The sequence below is a fragment of the Sturnus vulgaris genome, chromosome 5 (assembly GCF_052056855.1).
Source record: "Sturnus vulgaris isolate bStuVul1 chromosome 5, bStuVul1.hap1, whole genome shotgun sequence".
In the NCBI taxonomy this organism is placed as follows: Eukaryota; Metazoa; Chordata; class Aves; order Passeriformes; family Sturnidae; genus Sturnus; species Sturnus vulgaris.
This window is the reverse complement of record NC_142247.1, coordinates 31,230,620-31,256,445: the sequence shown is the minus strand read 5'-3', so window position 1 is coordinate 31,256,445 and position 25,826 is coordinate 31,230,620. Positions and strand designations below refer to the sequence as shown.

The following is a 25,826-nucleotide window of genomic DNA, read 5'->3' as shown; positions in this document are numbered from 1 at the left end:
ATAAATGGAAACTGATAAGCTGTGGTCAGTTGACATTTCCAGCCCAAAAGCAGTCTCATACAGCAGAGGCCTTGTTAGGCACAACTTGCTGGTGGCCATTTTCCATCCAGACAAGTTCCTTTGCCAAACTTTCTTTTAAATGATCAGCTGCTGAAGTGAAATCCCAGTACTAAAACCAATGTTAAACTGGATTTCAGTTTCTGTGCAGTCTTAGAAATCTTCTTTCCATATCTTGTAAAAAATACAGCTGTGCTAGTGCTACATTCAAACAGTCGACAGGGATTTGTTCCTACCCAAGTTGTGCAAGAGCAACTTTTAGCACCTGAATATGTCTATATTTTTGTATCCACTTTCAAGGTGAGTTGTACTTTTGTTTCAAAGTCCATGAGGAGCTACTAGCACAAAGCAGAGGAGATGAACAAGAAAGACAGGCAGGTATGACAAGGGACAAAGAGAAGTTAACGGAAGCATTTCTTGCATGGCTCTAGGATGCATCACACACATGACACGACAGCTGGGTTTCTCAGTCACCTGGTTCTAGATGAAGAATAGGAAAGTGTTGATAGAAATAGGCTCTCTGAACCTTCTGCATCTCTGCAACAGACAGAGACGTCAAAGAAAACCTACCACAGAAAGTGACAGTAACAGTAAGACTCAAAAGCAGATAAAATTCAGAGAAGATAGAGTAAAATACTGAACACTGCAGAAAGGGCACACCTAGTTGCAGGACTGAAAACAGGTTCCACTTCAGATCCTGAGTGTTGCAGCTATGCAAGCTGCTGGCTCATAGTGGTGCATTCATATTTTATCTGAGTATTCATCATTTTGAGACAGAATTGCTACATGTGCAGCAAGCTTAACAGAAGTTGATGCAAATGAACCTTTCTCTTGAGTTGCAGTGAACTTTTAATGAAATACCATGATCTAAGCAAAGGATGTTCCAGATAATGCTTATCTTGGTGGCTTAGTCTTCAGGGTGAAAAAAGCAAAACAGCTCATTACAGGCTTTTGATGCTCAAGCTCTTTCACACAAAAAAGAGCAAACAAATGAAATTAAGCTTAATTACATACCATCTTTCCACAGCTCAGACACGAACTTATCCGACGACTGGTGGAGAAGAGTAGCAATGTTATCATTCAGCGGATCCATGTTCTTCATCAGCCACTCATCTGCCTTGTAATCCACCTGGAGAAGACAAACACATCAAGAAGCTTGGGGGGGGAGAAATCTTCTGCAACCCAAAATCCATCTGGCACAGTCTAGAAATTTATCAACAAGGTTTGCACAACAACAGATTACCTAACCATTCCTGGATTTGCCATCTAAGTAAGTACACTTATGAATTTCCAGCCCTTATAAAAAGCTGCGTGTTCTGTTCTGTCAGTAAAGGGAATGGATTTACAATGCTAGTTTGTATCATCCAGAGTGACACAAAAAAAAAAAATCTGCATCAGCATTTTTGGTGATGAAGTCTTGATGCAGGTTTCTGAGCAATACCTCCACTCTCACCAAGTCACACAGAACAAATTTAAATTGCTGTCAGTTTGACATGTCTTGAACTATAAATATAGATATAACTTGCAGGCAGATCTCCTTAGGCTCTGTAAGCTCCTCTGCAATGTAACATTTTCATGAAATCTTCTGATGGCTTCTCATAAGCAATCATTTTGGTAAGTAGCCATTTCTAAGAAGCAGTGGTTATGAATTAAGCATTCCAACCTTCATATTTTAATTATTAATTCTTTACCTTGCCAGCATAATGTATGATGCAGAAGTCAGCTTTGTCTTTCAGCTGTTTTGGCTTCTGAAATTTGGGGTGGGTGCCTTGCTCTTGAACAACTTTTTCCACAAAGCTTTTGTCTGTTGCTTTTGGGAACCAGCACTCTTCATCCAGCAGGGCCAGTATACCAGGAGGCCCAGCCTTAAAGAAGGAAAATATCAAAACATCATTAAATACATGACTACAACGATAATTAACACCTTTAGATGGCTAGAGGAAAAAAAAAAAAAAAAAGAATACTTAAGCCTGATCCATATCACATACACCTTTTGTGTGGTATCAGTTAAACTACTTCCATTTTAATATAAATTGTTAATAGTTCTTCAATATCCTCATCTGAATTCTGCCTATTTTCATGAGAAAGTCTCTTCTGTGGCATTTGTCTAGGTTGTTTTTTTGAGAAAAGATTTTTTAAAAGAAGAAATATTATTATACAATTCTCTAAATATATTTAGGTGTCTAAATGCAAAAGGCTATAGCAGAAAGTTTCTCAAGTTATTCCTTACTATTGGAACATCTACTATGAAATTTGTAAATTCTCAAGTTTCATTAGAGTAGAATGAAAGCAACAGAGTTCACAGCTTCTCATCACACTTGTAGTTAAGTAAGAAAGTTCACACTACTTCTAGCAAGCTCCACATACATCTAGCACCATGCAGACCTACACAAGTGAGGACAAAATAGTGAGAGGAAAAAGTGGCCAGTTAGATCCATTTTCACGCAGTATTTCCTACAGAACTGATACTAGCAGCCTTATTGGTGACACACTTTTAGACTAAGAAGAAACTGTTCACTCCTGCTTTTAATCACATCACAGTGTCAGTAGAGGATTACAAAAGCTAGAGGGCCTGTTTCCAATCTAGGGGCAGAGATGATGTCCTCAATGACAAAATCAGTGTGGCCACTTCCCGCTCGAGAGTGAAACAACAAACTTACCGGCTTCTCTATGAGGTCAATGCAGGGCTGCAGGTCCAGGCCAAAGTCAATGAAATTCCACTCTATGCCCTCCCTCTGGTACTCCTCTTGCTCCAGAATGAACATGGTGTGGTTAAAGAGCTGCTGCAACTTTTCATTTGTGTAGTTAATACACAGCTGCTCAAAGGAGTTCAGCTAATGAAGAAAAAGGTAGAAAGACATTTGAGCAATTGCTTGTGAAGACACACCTAGCATCCTCTTAGCACAAAAGATCATATCTGTGTTTCAGGAATCTAAGCTAGAGTGGGGCAGACAGTCCACTGTCAATAACCCCTTTGGATATGAACTGCCTGTTCTGTCACGTGCCACTGCACACTGCTGCAATCCCTAGGGAAGTTCATACATATTGGCTCTCAGACTTCACAAAAGAATGTTTAGCTGTAAACAGCAGAAAATTACTGCAGCTACTTAACCCAGGAACAGAAAGGACGCTGGTTTTCTCACAAATGCAGAGCCAGCAAGTCTTCTTTATAGGAAGAAGCAGCAAGAGAAGCCTGAAGATAAATTCCTAAAAGTGTGTGGACTGGAAAGTCCCTTTTTAATTCTTATAAGAAATCAGACCAAGGAAAGTGAGACAAATTTCTCTAAAGTTCCTAGATTTCTCCAAACACTAAGGACAAGGTTAATAACCCACAGTGCATTCTTATGTTTCTAAAGAAAGTGGTCCTGTTCTAATTCCTCCATATTTAATAATTCCTAACTATGCTATTTCTTCTCCTCCTCTTTTCATGAGATTCAGCAACTGCCAAGTCAAAGGTATACCACTAAGAGGGGGAAGGAAATAAAAGTATCTCCCAAAACCCAAACAACAACAACAAAAACCCAAAAACCCAAAAAATAAAAACAAAAACAACAAAAAAACCCCAAAAAACAAAAAAAAACCCCAAACAAAAAAAACCCCAAAACAAACAAAAAAAAAACCCCAAAACAAAAAAACCCTAAAAAATTAAAAAGCAAAAAAACCAAAACAACAACAACAACAAAAAACAAAACAACCCAAAAAACCAAACCAAACAAACAAAAAACAAAAAAACTCCCAGCCAACACAAAAAACCCCATAACAACCCCAACTTCTGTGTCTCAGTTTTCTGTTTCATGAATAAATTGGTCCAATTCACTTTGCAGCTGTTCATGAGCTAGATCCACGTAACACAACACTGATAGGAGCTGCCTTGCTGGGATAATGGCAGGATACTTCTTTTTCAATGGCAGTCTGTGGCCACTTCAGATTATAATGTAAACCACATCCTAAAATTATTTCATAGAATCCCATAACAGTTTGGCCTAAGAGCCCACTGTCATCTAGAGAAAGAGCTCCCATTTCCCTCCTCTTCCATCTCTCCCTCAACTTTCCTTCAGCTCTTCCTCTCCTACGCTTATCTTACATGAGATTCAATGTCGATTCCCCTTTTTGTGGACTTCACATCCTTTCCAAGAGTGTGTCATTTTCCAGTTGTAAAGCTGTTTCCTTCTGTGGTCTTTGCTCCATATTCAACTGTGCTGAGTGCAAGGACCTGACATCTCCTTACCTCAAAAATTTCGAAGCCTGCAATGTCAAGGATTCCAATGAAGGATGCCCCCTGTCTCTTGGTCTTATCCAAAGCCTTGTTGATGCGCATAACCAGCCACCGGAACATCCGTTCGTAAGTGGCTTTGGCCAGTGCTTCAATGGCAAAATCAGCCTAAACAGCAAACAGATCAACATCAGAAGCTGCATTACAAACCAAAGAAAGGCACAGATTACACTGTTTCAGGATCTACCAGCACAAAACTGTAGTGTGACATTTTTCTCTCCACCAGGAAATTCACTGAACAAGGCTTATTTCAGTTTATTCCAAACGGAAAGTAGACAGCATAGTGATATTCCATATACAAGAGCAAAAAATTTGTCTCTAAATTAGTGTGTTAAAACCAAATTTCAGGATCTTGCCTGCTGGGAGAAACAAGAACTGATATTAAACAAAGAAAAACTATGCTCAGCCACTTCCAAAGAATGTAGTAACATGGAGTTTTTCAAAGGCCCACAGAAATGAATTTAAATTCTTTTGTAACTTTGGCTATATGAAGCCAAATCCCTCCCTGCCACTACCCTACCTGTGTTTGACACAAATACTATGAGTAGTAAGAAATTAAACACCAAAAGTTTTGCATGGAAAGGCAACCTGTGACTTTTTCCAGACTTCAATTTCTTACCAATCCCTTCCATGTTACAGGGCCATGTTTCTTTATTCAGAGGATAATGCTGTGTTCATAAACAAGCCAGGCAATGAGAAAGCACAAGGGTCTGCTCCATTCAAGCAGGCCAGGAGCTCCTAGGTGAGGCTTCATTTACAGCACAACCAGTCAAGAGTGTTAAAAAATTTCCAATCAATTTCAAGGGTGAACAGCAAATTATTCTATCTTAGTAGCTGACCTACTCAAAAATAGTGCTTTCTGTATTGCACCAACTTGAAAATGTCACTCTTGCATACTACATTGAAACTACTAACACTCCAGGGACAGCCAGTCACCAAAATTAGGGGACTTATGTTCTCTTTTTTCTTCAGCTGAGAAAAAGTGCTAATGGACAGAGTGAATTCTGTCTTTATACAGATTACATGAGCAAGCAATGTATTATGCTAGAAGCAATATATTATGGTAAAACGTTCAAGAGTGCTTGCCATACATTGCAATCATAAAGATGGTTAGTAAACACTGCAGAAACCTCTGATACATTCACTAGCTGTGCAGCAGTAAGATTAGAGACCAAAGTACTCAATCATATTTTGAGAATGCCTACCTGCTCTTTGGTCTGAGCTTTCTGGACATAATCTCGTCCAACTTTGATGCGAGGAGTCAGGATACCTCTAGTGAAATCTGTCACGTTGATACCCAAAAGGTGAGACACCTTCTGAGCAGCTGAAGATGGTAAGAGGAAACAAAAAGATTCATATTATTTTGTTTTTCTCACAGAAAGCAAGAGAAAAAGAAACATTCCGACAACTGTTTTTAGAGAAGTCTCAAAACAGCTTATAAAAAACTTTAAATGAAGAACAGATTGCTGAGAGAAAATACCTTCCTAACAAAAAACACCAACTAAACAAAACAAACCCCAAACAAACCTCAAAAAAACGCTCTTGCAACCCATACTACAGTTGACTGAGTTTCTCCAGAAATCTCTAGAGTACATTTGAAGTAATAGCCTCATAATAACTAAATTATAACACAGCTTTAGAAAGGTCATTGTCTGTAATCAATTTTAAAATACATCAGATAATGGATTTCTTAATCAATCTAATTGTTCTGTCTTCATCTACTGATTAGTCTTTGAGACAACTCTGTGTTTCAGATTCAAGATCCAAAACCCAGTTTACTCTCCTCCTTAAAATTACATTTAGAGCATATTTTAAATAATAACAGCCAAAACCACCCCATTTAGTGATAAATTAGCAACATTTACACTTCTGCAGTACATCTGCAATGGAGGTCTAAGAGTTAAGTCTTCCAATAAATAGCCTTCTACCACGTGAAACATGGCACTATTCACACATTCAGCAATGGGCAGTGTAATTAAAACATGTACACGTTTTTATACCCACCATAAAACTACCCAACAGCTTACTCTTTACAATTATCAGACTACCTACAAAGGCAGCAAAGAACATTCCTTAAAATCTGATAATATAGGTTTGAAGGAGCAATTACTGTAGCTCGTTCAAAAGACACACTCCACATATTCCAGTAGAGTAATCCTTTTCATCTGTTCATCACGTGTACTTCCTGCCTAGCCCTGACACAAGAACAGTGCCACATTCCTGCCCGTGGGTGGCTGCAAACACACGCCTGGCAGAACACTCTGTATTTGTATGGAGCACGCCTGCTCCTCTAACAAATAATTCACCCTGTGGAAAAACAGGACTCCAGCATTCCATACATACTGCAATACATTCTCCTACTTGCAAGAACTTCCGGTAGGCTTTTTTTTCTGCACTTTTCTTTGGTGTGTGGGAGGAGATTGGTTACCTGTATTGTCTGGCATAGAGGCTTGGTCTGTATTACGCTCCTTTTTGAAGACTATGTTGCCAAGTTGAAGAACTCCTGAGATAACCTTCAGCAGACCTTTTAAAATAGTAATAACAGCTTAGTATCAGACAACACCAAAAGCCTTTATATGACCCAGTTGTCTTTTCTAACATGGTTAAGAGGCCCATCTCAGCATCCCAAAAATCCTTCTGAAATTTAGGAAAAAACACCACAGGCTACTCCTTTTAAATGACTCCCATTCAGGACAAAGAACCTGCCTTGTCATTCCTACACAAGACTACACAGCCTAGAAATTTACCTATTCTCAACCTTTCTATATAACAGTGAGAGAGAGAACTGAGGGTAAAGTGTCACCTACAACGTCCATATTTTTTAATAAAACACTTCTCTGTTTGAGGGTCAAAACCCATGCAATGAATTTGATACCAAATTTTCCTTAACAGTCATTGTTGAACAAAGGAAAGAGAGAGTTAAGAGTATACTCCAATTAAATATTTTGTTTCTTTAAGCCTGTAACACTTTCAGATCCCTGACCAAGATCTGCAGTCCTTACAGACACACATTATAATGTAGGGAAGGCAGCAGCACGTGGGCGAAAGTGTCTGTACTGTAACTATTACTAATTATGTGCTGAAGCACCCCACCCCATTACTAATGATATATTCATACTCTTCAAATGATGCACATCAAATAAAGCTAAATCATCAGATACCAAGACGGGGAAAATGGTGTCAATTCAATTTTCACCACATATCAATCAAAGCTCATTGCATAATAGCTTCCAGCTGCCTTGAGCAAAGTAAACTGCCAGTCACTTGAAGGGGATCTTGCAACAAAAGTATTTTTTTGTCCCCTGTTTATGCTGATTTTGGCTGGGGTACAATTAATTTTCTTCACGGTAGCTGTTATGGGGCTGTGTTCTGGGTTTCTGCTGCAAAGTGTTGATAATTCAGGGATGTTTTAGGCACTGCTGAGCAGTGCTTACACGGAGTCTAGACTTTTTCTGCATCACCCCACCAGTGAGGAGGCTGGAGGTGCACATGAAGATGGGAAAGGACAGAGCCAGGACAACTGACCCCAACTGACCCAAGGGATACTCCATACCACATGGCATCATGCTCAGCATATAAAGCTGAGAGAAGAAGGAAGAAGAGGATGCTGGGAGTGATGTTTGTCTTCCCAAGTCACTGTGTGATGGAGCCCTGCTTTCCTGGGGATGGCTGAACATCTGCCTGACCCTGGGAAGTGGTGAATAAATTCCTCATCTTGTTTTGCTTCACTTGTATGTGCAGCTTTTGCTATACCTGTTAAACTGTCTTTATCTCAATCCATGAATTTTCTCACTTTTACTGTCTCAATTCTCTCTCCCATCCTACTGAGCAGGAGTGAGTGGCTGGCCATGTAGGGCTTAGTTGCCAACTGGAGTTAAACCACAACACTATCACAAAAAGATTTGTTTTAAGAAAACATCCTTTTGATTAAGAGAGTAAACACAAGCTCCATATGTGCTACATTAGGAGTAACAGAACAGAACTATGTGTTTTTGATTGTCCCACTCTGCTCTGCACTGGTGCAGCCTCACCTCAAGTCCTGGGTGCAGTTTTGGGTGCCACAATATCAGAAAGAAATAAAGCTACTAGAGAGTGTCCAAAGAGTGGCTATGAAGATGGTGATGGGTCAAGAGAAAGACATAGGAAAAGTGACTGAGGTCACTTGTTTCTTCAGCCTGGAGGAGACTGAGGGGGGACTTCACAGCAGCCTACAGCTTCTTCACAAGGGCAAGTGGAGAGCCAGGCACCCATCTCTCTGGTTACCAGTGACAGGATCCGAGACAACAGCAGGAAGCTGTTTCAGGGGAGGGTTAGGCTGGATCTTGGGAAAATGGCACTGGAACAGGCTCCTCAGCAAGTGTAAAATATTAAAGCTATTCTTGCTGTAGTGCCTGGCACCAATAACTCATCTATATGACAGCAAAAACACCCTAGAGCACACGTTAAAAACAACTCAAAAAAACTGAGCATAGCAGGACACCCTGACAATGAATTAGGCTACCATTTCTTTTAGGCAAATTTCTCTTCATCTCCATACAGAAGTTTCAGTCTCGGATGATTCAGGATATCAAGAAATGTATTACTGTCGATAACAGCATGGATTTTAACAGCTGGACTGTGAAGAGCAAAAGGCACAGGTAAATAAGTGTTCCCTACAGCCACAAGAGCTGCAGCCTCCAGCAGAGGAGGTGGTGACCTCAAACCACAACAGATGCTTGATTGCTTCAGTGTAGAGAGTAACAGTCCTAGCTTTAGAAGACCATACACATTTAGAAAGTGAGACTTTGCAGAACACTGACTGCCAACCAGTGGGGCAGACCATGAATGAGAGAGCAGAGAGCTCTGGTGAATATGTATCACTGTGCTTTGTGCTGGCTGCGTGCAATTCTATTTTCACTGTCATGCTACTGTGCTCCCAGAATCAGACAATATTAATTTCTGATCAGCAGTTCAGTGTTAAGCTGGAAAGAAAGCCTCTATGACCAGCCCATTCTCAATGGACTAATCCAGCAGTGGTTGGATCAGACACCTTAGAGTAACTGCTAAGGGATGGGGGGAGCACACAAGCCATGCATTGCATAAGAGAATGAGGGGATTCTTGTATCTCAGATGTGTTTTTCATAAACTGGGTATACAAGCCTCAGACTGGGAACAAAATCAGCAATTTTTATTAGCTGCTTGTTCTAAAGTTAACTATATAACCTGAAACTGTTCTGGTAGATCCTGAGGTGGGTCACTCCAAAGCTACTAAATTTTGTTACTTGCACACTGTTCACTCGGGGCAGGGGGAACAGGAACAGACACAAACAAAACAAAACCAACAAAATCCCTACACAAAAAGCTAACAAATAAATCCAAAACAACAAAAAAACCCCAGAACATCAGAAAAAAAAAAAGCTCAAGACACAGCCTGTTCCCTCTTTTATTCCTTGCATATTCATACCTATCTGCTCTTCATCTGGGATGCCCATGATCTTCATTGCTTCCATGGTTTCCTGAAACATGTCTTTGTCTTGCTGACCTGGGATCGTAACATGCCCGTTGGAAAGGAAGCGGTATTTGTTGTAAGGCTCCAGTAGCAGATCATCTTAGGAAAGAATTGAGAAAGAAGTTGCAATGGATTTTTGTTTTTTTAAACAGACAACAAGCTACCACCAATATCAAACTTCTGACTTGCATGCACTACCAGGTCCTGGATGAATCTAGGATTAAGCCCAGTTTTACTTGGGGCTGAATATTTAATGTATTTAAGATAAACACAGAGCTTTTCTGTGTTATTTCTTGCTATTTCTTCCTGACAACTCTACCAAAGCACTCATCTTTAGGTCCTAAACCTGTAAAAAGCAGGGATTAACTTGAAGGTACATTTGCCTTTAATTTCAGATACCTCATTTGTTTCAAGTCATATAAAAATTAATATACTAACTCTTGAAATAGCAGCAGCTACGAGAAAGCCCTCTCCTTGTGCCATTCCTGCAGATCCATTTGCAGCTCTTGCACAACACAGACCCAGATTACCAGGCTGAGGTATTAAAACAAAGTGTGCTGGGATCCAGACTGCTAGAGCTGCTTAGAGGCTTGCAGATTTGCTCCACTCAGTTACACGCTGAGTGCATCACAGCAGGACCATTCCTGCACCAGAAAAGTTTACATCATGCAAGACTAGACTAAACATGGGACAGTGATTTAGATAAGGAAGGGCGTAGAGTCATTGCTGGCATGGAGACAAGTGCAGGAAGGAACCAGAGAAGCAAGTTTTCAGGAACTGAGAAGTGCAGGCGGAGGGCAGATGGATGTATGAGTGCATGAAAGAAGTGGAGAGCTGACCATATACAAAAGGCAACGAAGGAACTGTGAAGGAACAGGTCCTTGTCTACAAGTGTTCTGAGCCCTCTGTTGTTGTAGTTATGGGATTCCCTCATCACAACACAATCATACTTACTCTTCAAATGCTCCCCTGCCCCAGAGAGCAGGTAGTAAAAGATGTGGAAGGTTCTCTCGTCTTTGGCCTGGCGAATTGCACGTGACTTCTCCAGCAGATCTTCAGAGAGTCAAGGCACATGACAGGACATACAAATCCCTTCCTATTCTGTGGTAGGAGAAAAAACTACCTGATGTTCTCCTCATACCAATTGACAGGGGTATTGACTTAGCAATCATTATCAGTCAAGAACCCATTGAGCTTCTGGTCTCAGTTCTGCCAGCCTCTGAATGATGACTATTGTAAGAGAGACTTAACTGGTAAGAAACAAAAAAATAGTGGCCATAAATCACCACTTGCCTTGGTCAGAAGTAAGAATGACTTATGAAATTCCACACCTATACTTATTGCTGCAGTTTACGCTTGCATTTAATCTCTTAAGATTAAAATTCATTCAGAAAAAATCTGCACCATGATCACAAAGGCTGCAAAATACTATTGAGGAAACAGGAGACTACAACAGTGATCTTGATAGCAGAAATTTAGAATGCTTCCGACTGCTTTCTCAACCTAAGTCAGCTGTGAAGAGACTGCTAGGTACCATTCCTGACACCTTTAGAGCCTTGAACCTTTCAAAGGGTTACAGAAAGGATACAGGTCTCAATGTTGGCTCCAACAATGTAGCCGTTGACATCAAAGTTGATTCTGATAAATTTGCCCTAAGAGGAAAACAATAGCATTAAAATTAGTATTCTTTGTGTTTGGTAACAACAGTAAACAACAGAGGTAAACCTTCTATTTTTCATCCAGGAAAGGGAACTCCAAACAGGTCAGGCAGGTTTTAGGCAAAGCATAAGGTCAGCCAATAGGCAATGCCTACTGATCACAGCAACTGAACAAAACAGACACCAAGCACTTCCAGACACTTCTGTCATTGTGCAGCCTACAACTCACACTCACTGTGTTTCAACCTAGACTTCTGACAAACAGGATCCCTTCAATGAAACGTTACACTACCTTGACAGTTCCATCTCTTTCAGTGTTAGCTTCAACCATTTTCATTTCACTCCAGCTCCCCCACCTGCCTCTGTTGTCCATTGCTCTCCAGAGCAAGCAAAATAAGGATGTGTATTTGCTCTCTTGGATAAAAAACTGACTGCAATGATTACAACAAAATTCAGCACAGACTATCCTGGCACAGGGTCTTGTTTCTTCATTCTAGAGACCTAAAAAATCTATTCTGGATAATTCACTGAATGAAATTAATTTCCCCGATTAATTTAAAGGAAGTCACCCTGATAGCAATTCACCCAAAAGTAGAACATTCTGGAAAGTGTCAAATACACTTTCGATGCACTTTTTGAATACACTCATGACATAATAATACTCACAAATCTTGAGGAGTTGTCATTCTTTACTGTCTTGGCATTTCCAAAAGCCTCCAGGATGGGATTAGCCTGGAGCAACTGTCTCTCCAGTTCTCCCTAGAGAGAAATCCAAAATTAATAAAGTAGGTAGCGGTTCACTGCATTAACCTTGGGTCAAACCAGTGCCTGCAGTTTCAATTCACACTAGTTTGGCATCTGTTGCAGAGAAGCCATATTAAACCTTAGGAGATGATCACTTAAACCTTCAAAGGAGACTCATTAGTTATCTGGGTCAAACAGAAACATTCATAAATAAACCTTATTCCCTTCCTCCCAGTGTGTCTTTCTGTTAGCAAGAAACCCTTCAAAGTCACTTGGCTGTAACACCCTGCAGACTTCCCAGGGACAAAGTGAAAACCATACCACCATCCAAGACCAGGCCCTCATCCCAAAAATGTACTGGTATAGAGGCTGGAAGAGTGAGGTAAATCCTATCTTGCTACTTCAAGCCAGCTCTGAACACTGCTACTAGTAGGTTAAGAAGTTAGTCTGAAATGGTCTAATGTTTCATAAAAACCAAGCACAAAAAGCTTGCACTTTTCCAAGAGTCTACAAAATACAAACAAGCAAAAATCTCCTTTGTAAGGAGGAACACAGAAAAAAGAGAATTAGTGGTATCCCACAAACTGCATGACTGCTTGCATTGTGCTGCCATATTCACACACTCCTCCCCTCAAGGAACACAAAATGCTACAACTGTAGAAAAAGAAATTCAGAACTTGTATCTCTGCCCAGTACTAGACCATTGCAGCATATACACCTTTCCCTGCAGGCTCTACATGTATCCCTAGCTCTTTTGAAAAATTACTTGTCCTCTGTGCTAAAAGCATGGCGTTCTCTATATTTCAAGATCAACTAAAAAGCTTCTGGAGACACAAAATTACAGTTTAGATTAATGCTTCTCTTTTTAGCAGTTATCAGTAAGTACTCAAGACTGCCAGTGCATAACAGATGGAAATGAAGTTTGATTGGTGAGAACTGGAATTTATGGGGAAACTATTTAAGGTTACTTCTAAATGAAAATTGTTCCCATTTGTTCTCAAAAACAGATTAGTTCTTATACAGTGTCTCTAAAAATACAGGCAACAAAAAAATGAGTAAGATATATAAGAAACTGTACAATGAACTACAAGTCTTTATTTTCTAATTCCACGATCACTTCACTTCATGCTTGCAAAGTACAAGGCCAAACAAGACTCCCAGGCCTGGTGGAAGTGCACGTACACAGAAGGGGCAGCTGCTGCAAACACTGTTATTCTTCCTTCATTCACTGTCAAGTATATGCAACCAGGAGCTTAGCCCTGGTAAGGGAACCTGAGCTGGGACATCATCCATCTCACAACAGACCCAGCATTTGGCATTGCAAGGAAAAAAACCCTTGAAACTAGGGTTCAGTACTTGAAATTGTGTGGTAGTCACATTTCCCCTTGTGTTCTGCCACATGTACTGAAGTTGGAATGCTCTTCCCTCACACCATTCCTCTTCCCCATCCTGCAGTGAAACCCTAAGCCTCTGTTTCTAACTGCAATTTGTTACTATTCAAGTGAGAGGACAGCAATACAGCACTTAAACGTACCTATGGAGCAAGGAGGGAAGAGAAATCAGGCTTTGACATCAAATCTATTTTAATTATTTGGCTAAAAATAAAACCAAGGCCATACTTAGCTACACAAAGATCGGAAGTTTATGCAAATCCACATATAATAGACTCTACTGATACTTTGTACCTCAGGAAAAAGTGTCATTAGTTTCCCACAGGTGCTGGTAAATTGTAGTTTAAAAGTGATTAGGTCTCTTCAAAGACCAAGGCAGCAATATGCACAGAGAATGCCAGCTCAGCCTGACAACAATATGAAGCTCTGGGGAAAGGAAAATGCTCAAGAGTCGGTCAAATCACTGAGCTCTCCTAATTTGCTTGGAAAATCTAAGTTCTCAGCATGCCACAGTAACAGCACATATGACTAAGTGTCTGTTATTACGTTCTTCACTGCATGCTGTCTTTGTTTAAAAGGCAATTCCATTATGTTTAAAATTTTTAATAAGATTTTGGGTGGAGTTTGTTGGGTATTTTTTACCTTAAATTTTGATGGTCACCTTTCACTGATGGAAGATACTTCATTATTTTTACACAATGGGTAATTTTGCAAAGCAAAATCATTACAAGACAGACCTGTCCATCACGAGCTTTCTCAAAATCCTAAGGTTCCTATCATTAGGATGCTGCCAATTTCCTAGCACCTCGAATTGCCATTCCTTGACCTGAAACAAATTTGTTTAATACTTGGCATGCATTTGAAGTATGTGCAATATTCCTCATGAAAACAGAAGCAGAAAAAGCCACTGGGTCTGTTAGCTTGTGGTCAGCAGCTCCCAACACTCTTCAGTGTGCTCTCTTTCTACTGCTCTGAACTTAAAATACCAATTTAAAGCAACTAAAACCCTTCACATCTACCTTATACTCAATTTGTTTGCGTCTCATACACTTACTGCAATGTTTTCTAAGCAAGATAGCAGTTTTTCCAGCTATTTATTCTTCAGAAAGTATGGAGAAACGCATCCAGAAATCACATCTACCTTTAACAGCATGCAATTAAAAAAAAATATGGGGGAGGGTGTTTGGATTGTTTGGTTTGTTGGAGTTCGTTGTTTTGTTTTTTACACTTCAGGGATTTGCTTTTGTATTCTTCTCTGCAGTCATGTGACAGATTATCAAACTAAATCCCAGCACCACTGGCTGGATGGGGGAAGGAGAAAGATCATCCCTAACCGAAGTTTTGTTACAAGTATTTAAGTATTAGCTACTATTACCCATGAATTTCCGATTAGCTGCAAACACATCTTGAAAAATCATTACATGATTTAAGAAGACAGTAGAGAAGCTAAGATTAAGCATGGGAAAACACTGATTTCAACTTCCATAAATAGAAGTTTCAGTAAACGAAAAAAAAAGTTTCTAAAATTAGATTCGGTACACCCCCCAAAAGGAGCCTTTGTGTGCTTAGAAGTCACACCATGCAGCTAGAAGCTAATTTAGCTGAACATACTAATGCACTGGGAATGGTGGAATGCACCACTACCTCCAAAACAAGTGAGCTAGAGTTAAAGAATATGTTTTATAAAACTGATTTTGCCCTAATACTCGGAAAAACACCAGTTTACACCCAAAAGTTCAGGACAAAGAAAGTACCACTACTTTCTACAATATCCTTCATTAAGTTCTGTGGCTAAAGACAAAAATCTTCCATGACCAGTATACCTGAGATCCTAAAAAAATTTAACTTACTCGTCTTCATAAACCCTTATATTCTGATTCCAAGTTTGCTTCATAAAGAAGTGTTGCAGAGAGCACTCATTACTGATTAACAAAGGCTTCAGCTTTAAATCCCCTCTGGCAAGGTCAGTTTAGTCACAAAATGTGGGCAGCAGAACTTTTCAAAAAAATCAAAACTTAGGGAAAAAAATTAAATATCAAACTTGGGTAAATCACCAACCAGTCCAACTTAGGACTGTTTTATTCTCCTAAGCAGATTGCCCATCCTGCTTTGGCGGTTCAAATTTTACTCACAGACAAGCAGTGGAAGAATACTTAACTAAACCCCATGATTCTATTTTCCACACTTAAAAAAAAAGAAAAAAAGGAGAATGTTTCTAAATACGGCTACTGACAGCCCATGGAAAAAGTCTTCATATGTCTGAAATTTTGGCACACAGAACGTTGGGGCTTGTTTTTTCTTTTGGTAGAATTCCAGAAGTTAGTTACTACTATGTGCATGCACACACACAGTGTGCCTGCAAGCAGAAATGCCTTCTTATTTATATACTCTACATGCATTAGACATGCCTACACATTAAGCTACTATAGGAAAACTCTTATGTAGAGATGCAGTGGACACACCTGGCACTTGGCTTTCATTAACGAACATTTCCAATGCGTTCAGACCTGGCTAACAAGCCCACAGTCCTAAAACACCCTGGCTTAAACACTTAACTACATCAATCTTACTAGGAACACCACACACACTGTATGCTTAAGATTCTAGGAAAGCCTTGTCCAGTCCTATTGTCCTGGAGGAATACTTCTAAAATGGTATGTATATGGGAAAATCCTGCAAGAAAAACCTTAGAGGAAAACTAGTATTGAGCAAAGAACACAAGTATTCTTGACATCACTACAGTCTCCAACTGAACATCCTTACAAAAAGATTACTGTGCACCACACAAAAAAAAAATTGTGAATTGTCTATGGATTTGCTTTAGCTGCAGAAAGTGATATTGGTGTGGAGTGAAAAGCTGCTCAAAAAAATCACACAATGGGACAGAAAATGCATTCCTGGTGCAGAACGTGCAGTAAACGTGCAGCTCACCTACGAGGATACAACTGAAGAATTCGGCAATAGTCCATCGGGGGAGAGGGAGGGGGAAAAAAATATAAGTGAGACATCTTTAAAGTCCTCCCACCATCATCACCACCCTCCTCTCATGTGCTGCTAACACTTGGCTGTTTTCCCCCCTTTTAATGTTTTCCTACAATTTCTAAGTTTTCAGCTGATGTCCACTAGCCTATTATTGTGTTCTCCAGTTTTGAGACAGTACATGTAATGGCCAGACCTAATCTATAATAGTACAGAAGAAAGGACAAAACTCCTCCACAGAAGGATCAGTTTTAAACTGCCTGGACTGGTTATAAGCAGTACATCCACATGAAAAGATCAGTGCAGGTGATGCATTTATAGCAGCTCTTGTCCATCCATTTGCCCACAAATTCAAGGGCTTGTGGATGAGTTTATATCCACTGCAGATCCACTGAATTCAAAGGAGTTATGACTTTGAGCAGTGTTCCCTTTGTTGCAATTTTTGACAGACTTATTGTTTCATAGTTCACTGACCTCCTCAGTTCCCTGATAGATGTTAACATCTAAGCTTCTAATGAGCAGTATGTCTCTTACCAACATCAGCCAGTATATATTTAGTGTCCAAAGTCAGCAGAGCAATAGAATATCATTAAACCTAGGTCTTACCTGGTCCTTTTTGGACTTGTGCGAGGAAGCAACATGAGCTAGGTACTGAATGACCTTCTTGGTGTTCTCTGTTTTACCAGCTCCTGATTCCCCTCTGTAAAGAAAATCTGCAAGTTATCCACAAACAAGATGTAAGGGGACATTATCATATTTCTAATCCCAAAAGGGCTACCAACATCCTTAACTGCATTCTGGCCACTGCAGCACCTCCCTTAAAACCAGGGGGAAAAAATGCTGAGCTGTAGCTGGACTGCAATATGGAAAGTAATAAAGAACTATGCTTTCTAGTCACTTGCATACAAAGACTGTCAAGTGGCTGAGAAATAGCTTGGAGGCTGCTGTAGAGGCTGAGGTGAAAGGTAATGAAGTAAATCTTTCAAATGGAAGCCTCCTGACTGAGAGAAGAAACATACCCATTCCTTAAGCATGGCTGAGGGCCCATCAATTTTACTGTGTCTACAAGACAAACTGCTGCATCAAGAGTATTTGTTATTCACTCTATCAGCCTCATCAGTATGCATGTACTTAAACATAACAGCTGCATCAAATCTGAAGGATCACTCCAAGCCTTTTCCATTGACAAAGCTGTATTTCTTTAGTAGTTTGAGGACAGGGGCTGTTTCAAAGCCACCCTTCCTCCATTTATTACAAAAATCATTTTGCAGAAGGAATTATATACTGGAGGAACTGTAGTGAAGCTTTCCTTGACTCTCCATTATTACCCGATTCTGTAATCCCACTACCAACACTTAAAGTTAAGGCAGTCCTTCCATCAAGAACGTAAAAACACAAGCTTTAACATGGAGATAAACTGACAATTGGAAATACTCACGTGCAAAGGATGGACTGATCCTCTCGATCTAGAAAAAAATTTTAGAAGAGGAGTCAGAGTAGAACTCTAAAAGTAAATTTCTCTGACAGAATTAAATCAACACCAAAGACACCAGGAACTAGTAAACACAGCCAAGTATCTTCAGAAACACAATCAAGTAACCCCTTCTCTGGCAAGACACCCACCTCCTACCATATGCCAAAGTATAATGGCACCACAGTAATTTAGTTTTCTTCATCCAGAAGGAATTTTATTTGCATTACAATTTTTTACAAATACTACAAGAGTCTCCTACTGAATGTTTCTTTACCACACAGCTACAGTGTGATGTGCATCTACTTGTCCTTCAGCTCCTATTACAGTGGGCCCATACTGACTTACAAAAGTTATCAGCAGAGCAGTAAAAATGCAAGTGGTAGGGGGAAAGTGGGACAGCAATTATTACAAATCCCCAAGTGCCAAAGATTCACATCAAACAGAGGTTTTCAGACCAAAACAAACACTGGAGACTCAGTGATGAAATATTTGTTACTTATTCTTCACAGACTGGACCCAAAAACTAAAACACTGAGCAGCAGCCTACATCCTATACAGCTGATAGTTCGTGGCACAATTCCCTATTGCATTAACACAACAGTTGGTAACAATAGAAACCTTTTCCATGTTGACATACCAGCAGACATACTAATGCCAGTGTTCAATTCCCAGCTGTGGATATCTTTCCAGTTACAGAACTTAATTAATTCAGCCCATTCACCACTATCTTCTCCCACATCTTTAACCTCCTCTCAGCATTCACCTATGATTCCACTTTGCAATGCAGAGTTCTGACCAGTCCTTCCACCATGCCTTCATCCCACAGCTCCTGCACACCCTCCACCAATTCTGCCCTGTTTCACTTTCATCCCTTCCCTCCACCCTGTGCCCACCTACCCTTATTCCTTCACATCACCAGGAACGAACTGGGAGCACTAGGAAGACTGAAGACTGCCTGTACCTACAGGCAGTCAGCCTCAGAAGCCACCAGAACAGCCTCAGTAGCTTGTAGTCATCACAGGGACAGTGAAACATGGAATAGGTGAACACAGCAAGTCATTGACTGGCTCACAGCCTGCAAAAGCCACTGGGGCACTCAGAACACACCGTGCTACCAAACTCAAAATCCCCACTAGGCTGGGGGGTTTTCTGGTTTGATGTTAAGTGTTTATTTGTTTTTAAATCAAGACCAGAAGACTCCCAGATTATTCAGTCTGAGAAGCTCAGTAACACAGCAGCAGTTAGACTTCAGTCAGGCATTGCCACTTTCCTTTTTCCATTCATTGCATTGGACTACTCTCTCTGAACAGAGAGAAAGCAAGCCTCAAATATGGGAGTATAAAATTGACTGGATCTCTCCAATAAATTTTTTCAGTAACTGGTGACATCCAACAGTATCTTTATGTGACTGTCTCCACATTTTAGCTACTGGTTCCTTCCCCATAGCTTAGAGAAACCAACCACACTCAGCATTCTTCCGACCAGACAGTCCCTAGATGATATAATTAAGTCACCATTCAAGTGTTTTGTGCAAGATAAAGAGATTGAGCTGTAATTAGGGAAGGCTTTCTAGTCTGATAGATTTCAAGTACCTGAAACCTCTTTCTATACCCTTAAACACTGCAGCTGCGAGTGCATTTCACATTTCAGCACTAACGTCATGAAAGCTGCATTCATCAAGAAAAATCTCCTGTACACCCAGTTTAAAACGAGAGGCATGTATCTAGCCTTTGTACATATTTTTGTGGAATAAGGAAGGCTGGCAAACTTAACAGGTTTGAGATTCCATCTTAAAATATTCTGAAGCCAGTAATGGAAGCATTAGGTTCACATGCTACATATATGCAACTCCTGCTCTTAAGCATCTTTACTGGAAACTGATTTTATGTAGATGAGCACAAAAAATGAGAGGTAAATAATCTGTTTTTTTCCTGTTAAAACTCAGAATATTACCTGCCATTACCCTGCTATACTATTCTCATAAAGAGTTGATCAGCCCCAAGCCTAGAAGAAAGCAAGTAGAAGAAAATCATTCAAACAGTTTCTTTCAAAGTAAATTCTTACGCCTTCAAAACTGGATACTGTAGCTTTACTTAAATTGCATATTCATTTTTTCAAGTGCTGAATTTATTCACTGCCTTTGAGATATACACTCCTTTTGCTGAAGGCCAGGCCAAGAATAGATGTTAACCAGCTCCAAAGGCCTCACACATTTAAGGTTCCCAGTGGGTCAAGGGCTCAGCAGGCACATGCCAGCCCTCTGCATGACTGGGCACTTTGAGGGTGGATCAGGGGAATAACTAATGACTCATTTATGGATTGCCTAAGGAAATGTATTCTTCAGTAGTACAACACCTGAGTACAATTCTGCACCACAAAGCAGCTATGTGAAAGGACAAGATTGCCTCTGAATAACATCTGATTTTCAAAAGCTCGGATAAAAACAAACAGTTCACTTGTCCAGAAAAGATTACTCTTGCATTCAGGTACTACAGAGGCTCTTCTAAGAAGTAAATTTGAGAGAAAAGATAACTCTAAATAAGGTGCACTCCTTTATTGCTGGTAACCAGCTCTGATCTTGGAATTATGAGCTGGGGCTTCTCAAACAGACAGTGGAGCCTCAGGCACTTGAATAGCACTTGCCTTCCCATTTCCATCCTAGAGATGATCCAGCAAAAGAATACCAGTAAGCAAACAAATAAACTGACTGCCCAACAGAAAAAGAGATGATCAACATCAGATAATAATGCCAAGCAGCTCTTTGGCACTGAACGTTTCTTGATCATGCCAAGTTTTCTCATACTTGATTGAGAAGTTCTTTCCAGCTTTGTTCCAGTAAGGCAACATAGCCACAGCACCCTGGATTGACCCTAAGGAGTCCCAAAGGGGCAAGCACAGGATTTTTCCCCATCTTAACCCAGAGCAAGGTGTTGAAAGGTGGTCAGGCAGGAAAAGTCACAGACGGTGTTCAAACTCCTCTGGCACGAAGCCTTCCTCCCCCAGCATAGTCTCCTGGTGGCCCACTGCAGCTGCCTTAGTCACCTCTGCTTGAAGTCAGCAGGAACGTACCTGCGAGTGCAGGCAAGTCTCCGGGAGCACGCAGACACTGCCATAAAAGGCAACATTCCTGTTTGCAATCCGGGGGAAATTCTTTCCCAGGACTGCAAAGCAGCAGTCATTGGGATAGCTGGAATTCTTCTAATTGTGTATAGACAGACAACTCAAATAATGTGTTGAGCAACAGGAAACTGGAGCCGAGCAAAGGGGCAAAGAGCTAACACATACAAAGCATAACTCTTAGATACTCTTCAAATTAAGAACAGTTTCAAATGCCAGTATTCGTTCTCCATATGATGCTGACTTGTGCCATCACGAATCAGAATTTGGTTGTGCAGGCAAGAGGCCACCTCCACCCCCTTTTTTTTCAAAGGATCATTCAACATGAGCATACTGCACTACTTCAGTCAGCACTTGCCTTTACTTCATTGTCAGTTGTGCAAGCAACCTACTCAGCAAAAGAGAATGTGCTGGGTACCATAAACTCAGTTGCTTATAATAACACAATCAAGAAACGCCTGATTAAAAGAAATCTGCACCTGCTTTTCAATCCTAAACAGAGTCACTTATTAAAAACAATCCAGAATAACAACTCATTAGTTAATTATAGCAACAGTTCTGTATTTCAAACCAGCTGACAAGGAAAGCTTTTTATCTAGGCTCTTCTTCAGCTCTCATCACCACAGTATTCAAGTGATCACAAGACAAGCAGCCTCAAACACCCAGAAATTCAGGCAGTAAAATATCCTTCAAATTTAAACTAACACAGCAGTATGGTATAATCAGAGCAGTAGATTAATTTTACTATGTAAAAAAATTCTTGACTTTCTTTAGTTCAAGTATAACAGACTGCATTTTAGACGGCTGACTGCTTCAGCACACATTAAAAACTAAATTAAACCGAAATTTGTTTTCACAGAAGAGGCATCTTTGTACATAGAAAGTACTCAACCAAATATACTACTGTAAAAAAACAAATGTGAATGAATGTTGAACTGCTGTGGTCAAATATGTTGGTATAATTGATACATTAATACAGCTCAAAAGTAATGAATTTTGTTTTTAAATGTTTTGAGATGGGAGAAGAAAGGTTAGGAGGCTAGAAGAGAATGTGCAATTTAAGCATCACATCTCAGTTACAAAACATCCTACCAGGCCTTTATCACCCACTTCCTCTGCATGAGTGACTCCCGTTTCAAGCCCGTTCATCTCCATAAAAGGAGAAGTAATATAGCATTCACACAATGGTGACATCACCTCTGCAGCTAAGAGGAAGTGGAGCTGAAAGGCAAAGGCTTGGCTGGCAGTCCCCTGCCTATAGCTGACTCATTAGGGCTGAAAGCTTACCCATAGCTCATGGTACCACCCACCTCCTAACCACGGGAGTCTGGCAGCCCAGCCCTCCATGTTCCCGTTACTGCTGCACTGCTGCCCAGCACCGCTCCATGCCTGCAGGCCAGCCCTCCATGTTCCCCTTATGGCTGCACTGCTGCCCAGCCCTCCATGTTCCCGTTATGGCTGCACTGCTGCCCAGCACCACTCCATGCCTGCAGTCCAACCTGCACTGCCCGACCAAGATACAGGGCTGGCCTAAGGAGAGAATTACTCCTAAGTGCATCTGAGTGCTTCAACCACGCAGCAGTTTCACCTCCTTACTGCCTCCTCAAACTTCTCTTTCAACATCAACGTAATTTTACATCCCTTGTCCTTTCCTCAGGGCTCTTAACACAGCAGGAGCCCCAGAGACCTGACACACTGTGCTACACGAAACAACCCCACTGGCATCAGACCTAATCAAGTACGTTCACTGTGGTGCTTTAACCTACATGCTGGCTTGAATGGGATCAAAAACACACCAGGGGAACACCTGAACAGAGCCTGAGAACCTGTTTTTGCACTGGCATTTAAAGAACTTATAGAGACGTTCCAACTATCATCAAGTACAAAAAGAAAGAGAAAAAGAAATCAAATTAAGGAGAAACATAGTATATCCAAGACCACTCTCAGCAACAGAGCTTCAAGATGTTAAAAAAAATTAGAAAAAGCACTTGATTTGGCAGGAAGACTGCAATGCCAAGATTCAGCTCTGCATTAGCTGAAGTTTGAAAACAGTCACAAGGAGAAACCTAAGTTTCATTTTTCAAAATGAAATATATCCTATGGGGTCAAATGCAAATATTTATTTCCCCAAGACATTTTTGGACTAGAGCCCGTATCTCCCCTTCTCTAGCACTACTTAACTGAACCTGGAGATAGCAGAAAACAAGTTGTAAGCTGTAATTTTAAGTTATGAAAATGTTTATGAAGTTCTGACAGAAAAGAAAAACTAGTATGTAGCCTGCAAAAAGCTCAGGCAGCTCACAATACTAAAACAGTGAACTGCAGGGAGACTGACAGCAGGGGCTGAACCATTACATAAATGACTGCCAGAGAACTCCTGCTCTGGTTTACAGGAATGAAGCAAAAAGGGTGTGGTAACTACTAAAAAACAAGTGGGCAACCGGACTCTTTTTTAGCTCCCTGTTGTCATGAAAACCGCATCTCAAGACACAGATTTTTAGAGCTGCATTTAGAATCTCAAGTAATTCAAAGCATGCAAAACCTTTCTTAAGGAAATTAGAAACAATGTACATATTTTCTTGCCATTTGCACCAAAACAACTATCCTTCCTAACTAGCATCCAAATTTTTGGAGAAATCTGGAAAACACACTTTTGAAACCACAGGCTATATTCTTTTGGGTTTTAGTGGAAATAGAACTTGACCTTTACATGCAACTTGAAAGAGACATCTGCCTCTACATAATCTGAGCAGGTCTCAATTGAGAAGCATTGACAGAATATTATAGAGAAAAGAAAGATGCACTTCAGGATAGTGCATTAGCAGCCCAATACTAAGAAGCAAGCTGAGAAATGACTTGGCAACAAGCAAGTTAAAACAGCAGTGTTCTGCTAGCTAGGTAACTTAAGAGAAATATGCAAACATTTAAGAATTACAAACAAAACTTGAAGACTTGAAGATCCATATTCTACAGGAGCAGATCTAGAGGACTGTCTTGTGTGAAAATCACAAGTGGTCCCAAGGTGCATGTGAGGATTTACAAAGCAAGTGATTTGTCTTACAACACCTAATACTGTGTTTCCTCCCTTAATGTAACAAGGTCACTAAAAAAATCATTAATTTACTGGTCTTCAGAACTTTTTCTTTTAAACACCAAACCCAGAGACTACCTAACTCCCAAGTGAACAGCAGCACAATTCTGGCTGCACAGGTTCCTTTGCAGACTAATCCATCAAGGTCAAGGAGGGTTTAATCATTGCTCAGTGATTTTCAGAGTTTTGTTAGGTGAAACATTAGGAGCCCTCCAATAATGGTGGAGAAAACTGGATAAGAAAAGGGATGGAATACATTCATTAGCTATGTGCTGTCTATTCCCTCTCCTACCTTAGTTGAACAACAGGTCTAAGCTTTGTAGACCAGAATAACCATACTGACCTAACCTATTACAGAAGTTTCAGATCTTTTTCAGGGCATTAAAACAGATACCATGCTCCAGATACCAATGAAGTTTCTATCTTCTACCACTATCTGACACAGAAAATTCTCTATGTATGTTCCAAATAGACAAACAGGTGCTGTTTAACAGCTTTAAAATATGTTTTTCTAAATTGAGGCCCTGGAGACTGAATTGAGGTAAAGAATGTACCTCTTCAGTATACATCTGCTGCATTAGAATAACGATTTGTTTGCTCAAGACACCACTCCACTTGCAGGCACTGTGTTTCAGTCATTAGCAGCAGAAGAATAATTCTTCTGAAAGCAGATCTGAGGCTTCTGGCATCCAGGTTACCCAGGGAACAGAAACATTAAGATAAATGGTTGTTTTCTCTAAAAGCAAAAATGTTGCACTTTTTTGAGAGTTCTGTTCTTGAAGCACAGGAAGTCTCTCCAGGTAACACGTAGCAGAATAATGTTTTCATGTCATTTCTGAGAGTCACAGTCTTGGGTCTGAGAAAGGAGGGAAAAAAAACCCAATAACAACAAACAACCCACTCTGAACATGTCCTTCACCATTTTATTTCTTCAAGAAAGTACTTCTGGTGAAAATTAACAAAAAGCAATATCATCTCTTGGAATATCCTAGTGCCCTGACACTTCTGTCAATGGAGCAACCAGAATATACAAAAAGAAGACCAAGCTCACCCACAGTGCATCAGCACAGATGCCTGAAAAGGGTTACATAGTTTGTGGATTAGCAGAAGTTGGAAAAAAACTCTCATCTTCCTCTCCCTTCCTGATGAACCATCCCTTTGAAAGCCCTGCTTATTCGAATACCATAAGTTGACAGAAAACCAACAAACAAACAAACAAAAAAAAAATCTGAGTCCAAATCAATTAACACGCAAAGCTTTTACACACTGTCAGCTTAAGAAATAACTCTACCCCGTGCTGACAGAAGTCAATCAAACCAGCTCACTATCCTTCTCCAGGCCATGAAGGATTCCCAGTCTTCAGGGCTCTGAAAGTAACCTAGGGAAAGCAGCCTAATCCTAAATGCCTCTGGCTCATGTGGAGCACCCGACCCTTTCATCTTCTATTCTCTGTACAGATTCCTGCCATACCACTGGCTGCTGCACCAAACCTCCCCCACCGCTGAGCAAAACCGAGAAAGTGGAATAGGAATGTTGCTTTCCATTCCCCTCGAG

The 25,826-nt window shown here is 40.4% G+C and overlaps 1 protein-coding gene across 1 annotated transcript in view; it reads right to left on the bottom strand.

The window, feature by feature from the left end:
- The window catches only part of MYH9 (myosin heavy chain 9), a 70,417-nt gene that overhangs the window by 21,231 nt on the left and 23,360 nt on the right, over positions 1–25,826 (bottom strand). Inside the window, exons 4-15 of the mRNA XM_014885240.2 lie at positions 18,029–18,056; positions 17,197–17,290; positions 12,143–12,235; positions 11,407–11,470; positions 10,773–10,871; positions 9,774–9,917; positions 6,759–6,854; positions 5,536–5,654; positions 4,286–4,438; positions 2,718–2,891; positions 1,749–1,922; positions 1,072–1,186 (exon numbers count right to left, since the gene is read on the bottom strand). Coding sequence (XP_014740726.2) covers positions 1,072–1,186; positions 1,749–1,922; positions 2,718–2,891; positions 4,286–4,438; positions 5,536–5,654; positions 6,759–6,854; positions 9,774–9,917; positions 10,773–10,871; positions 11,407–11,470; positions 12,143–12,235; positions 17,197–17,290; positions 18,029–18,056 — 1,353 coding nt within the window. The remainder of the gene's footprint in view (positions 1–1,071; positions 1,187–1,748; positions 1,923–2,717; positions 2,892–4,285; positions 4,439–5,535; positions 5,655–6,758; positions 6,855–9,773; positions 9,918–10,772; positions 10,872–11,406; positions 11,471–12,142; positions 12,236–17,196; positions 17,291–18,028; positions 18,057–25,826) is intronic.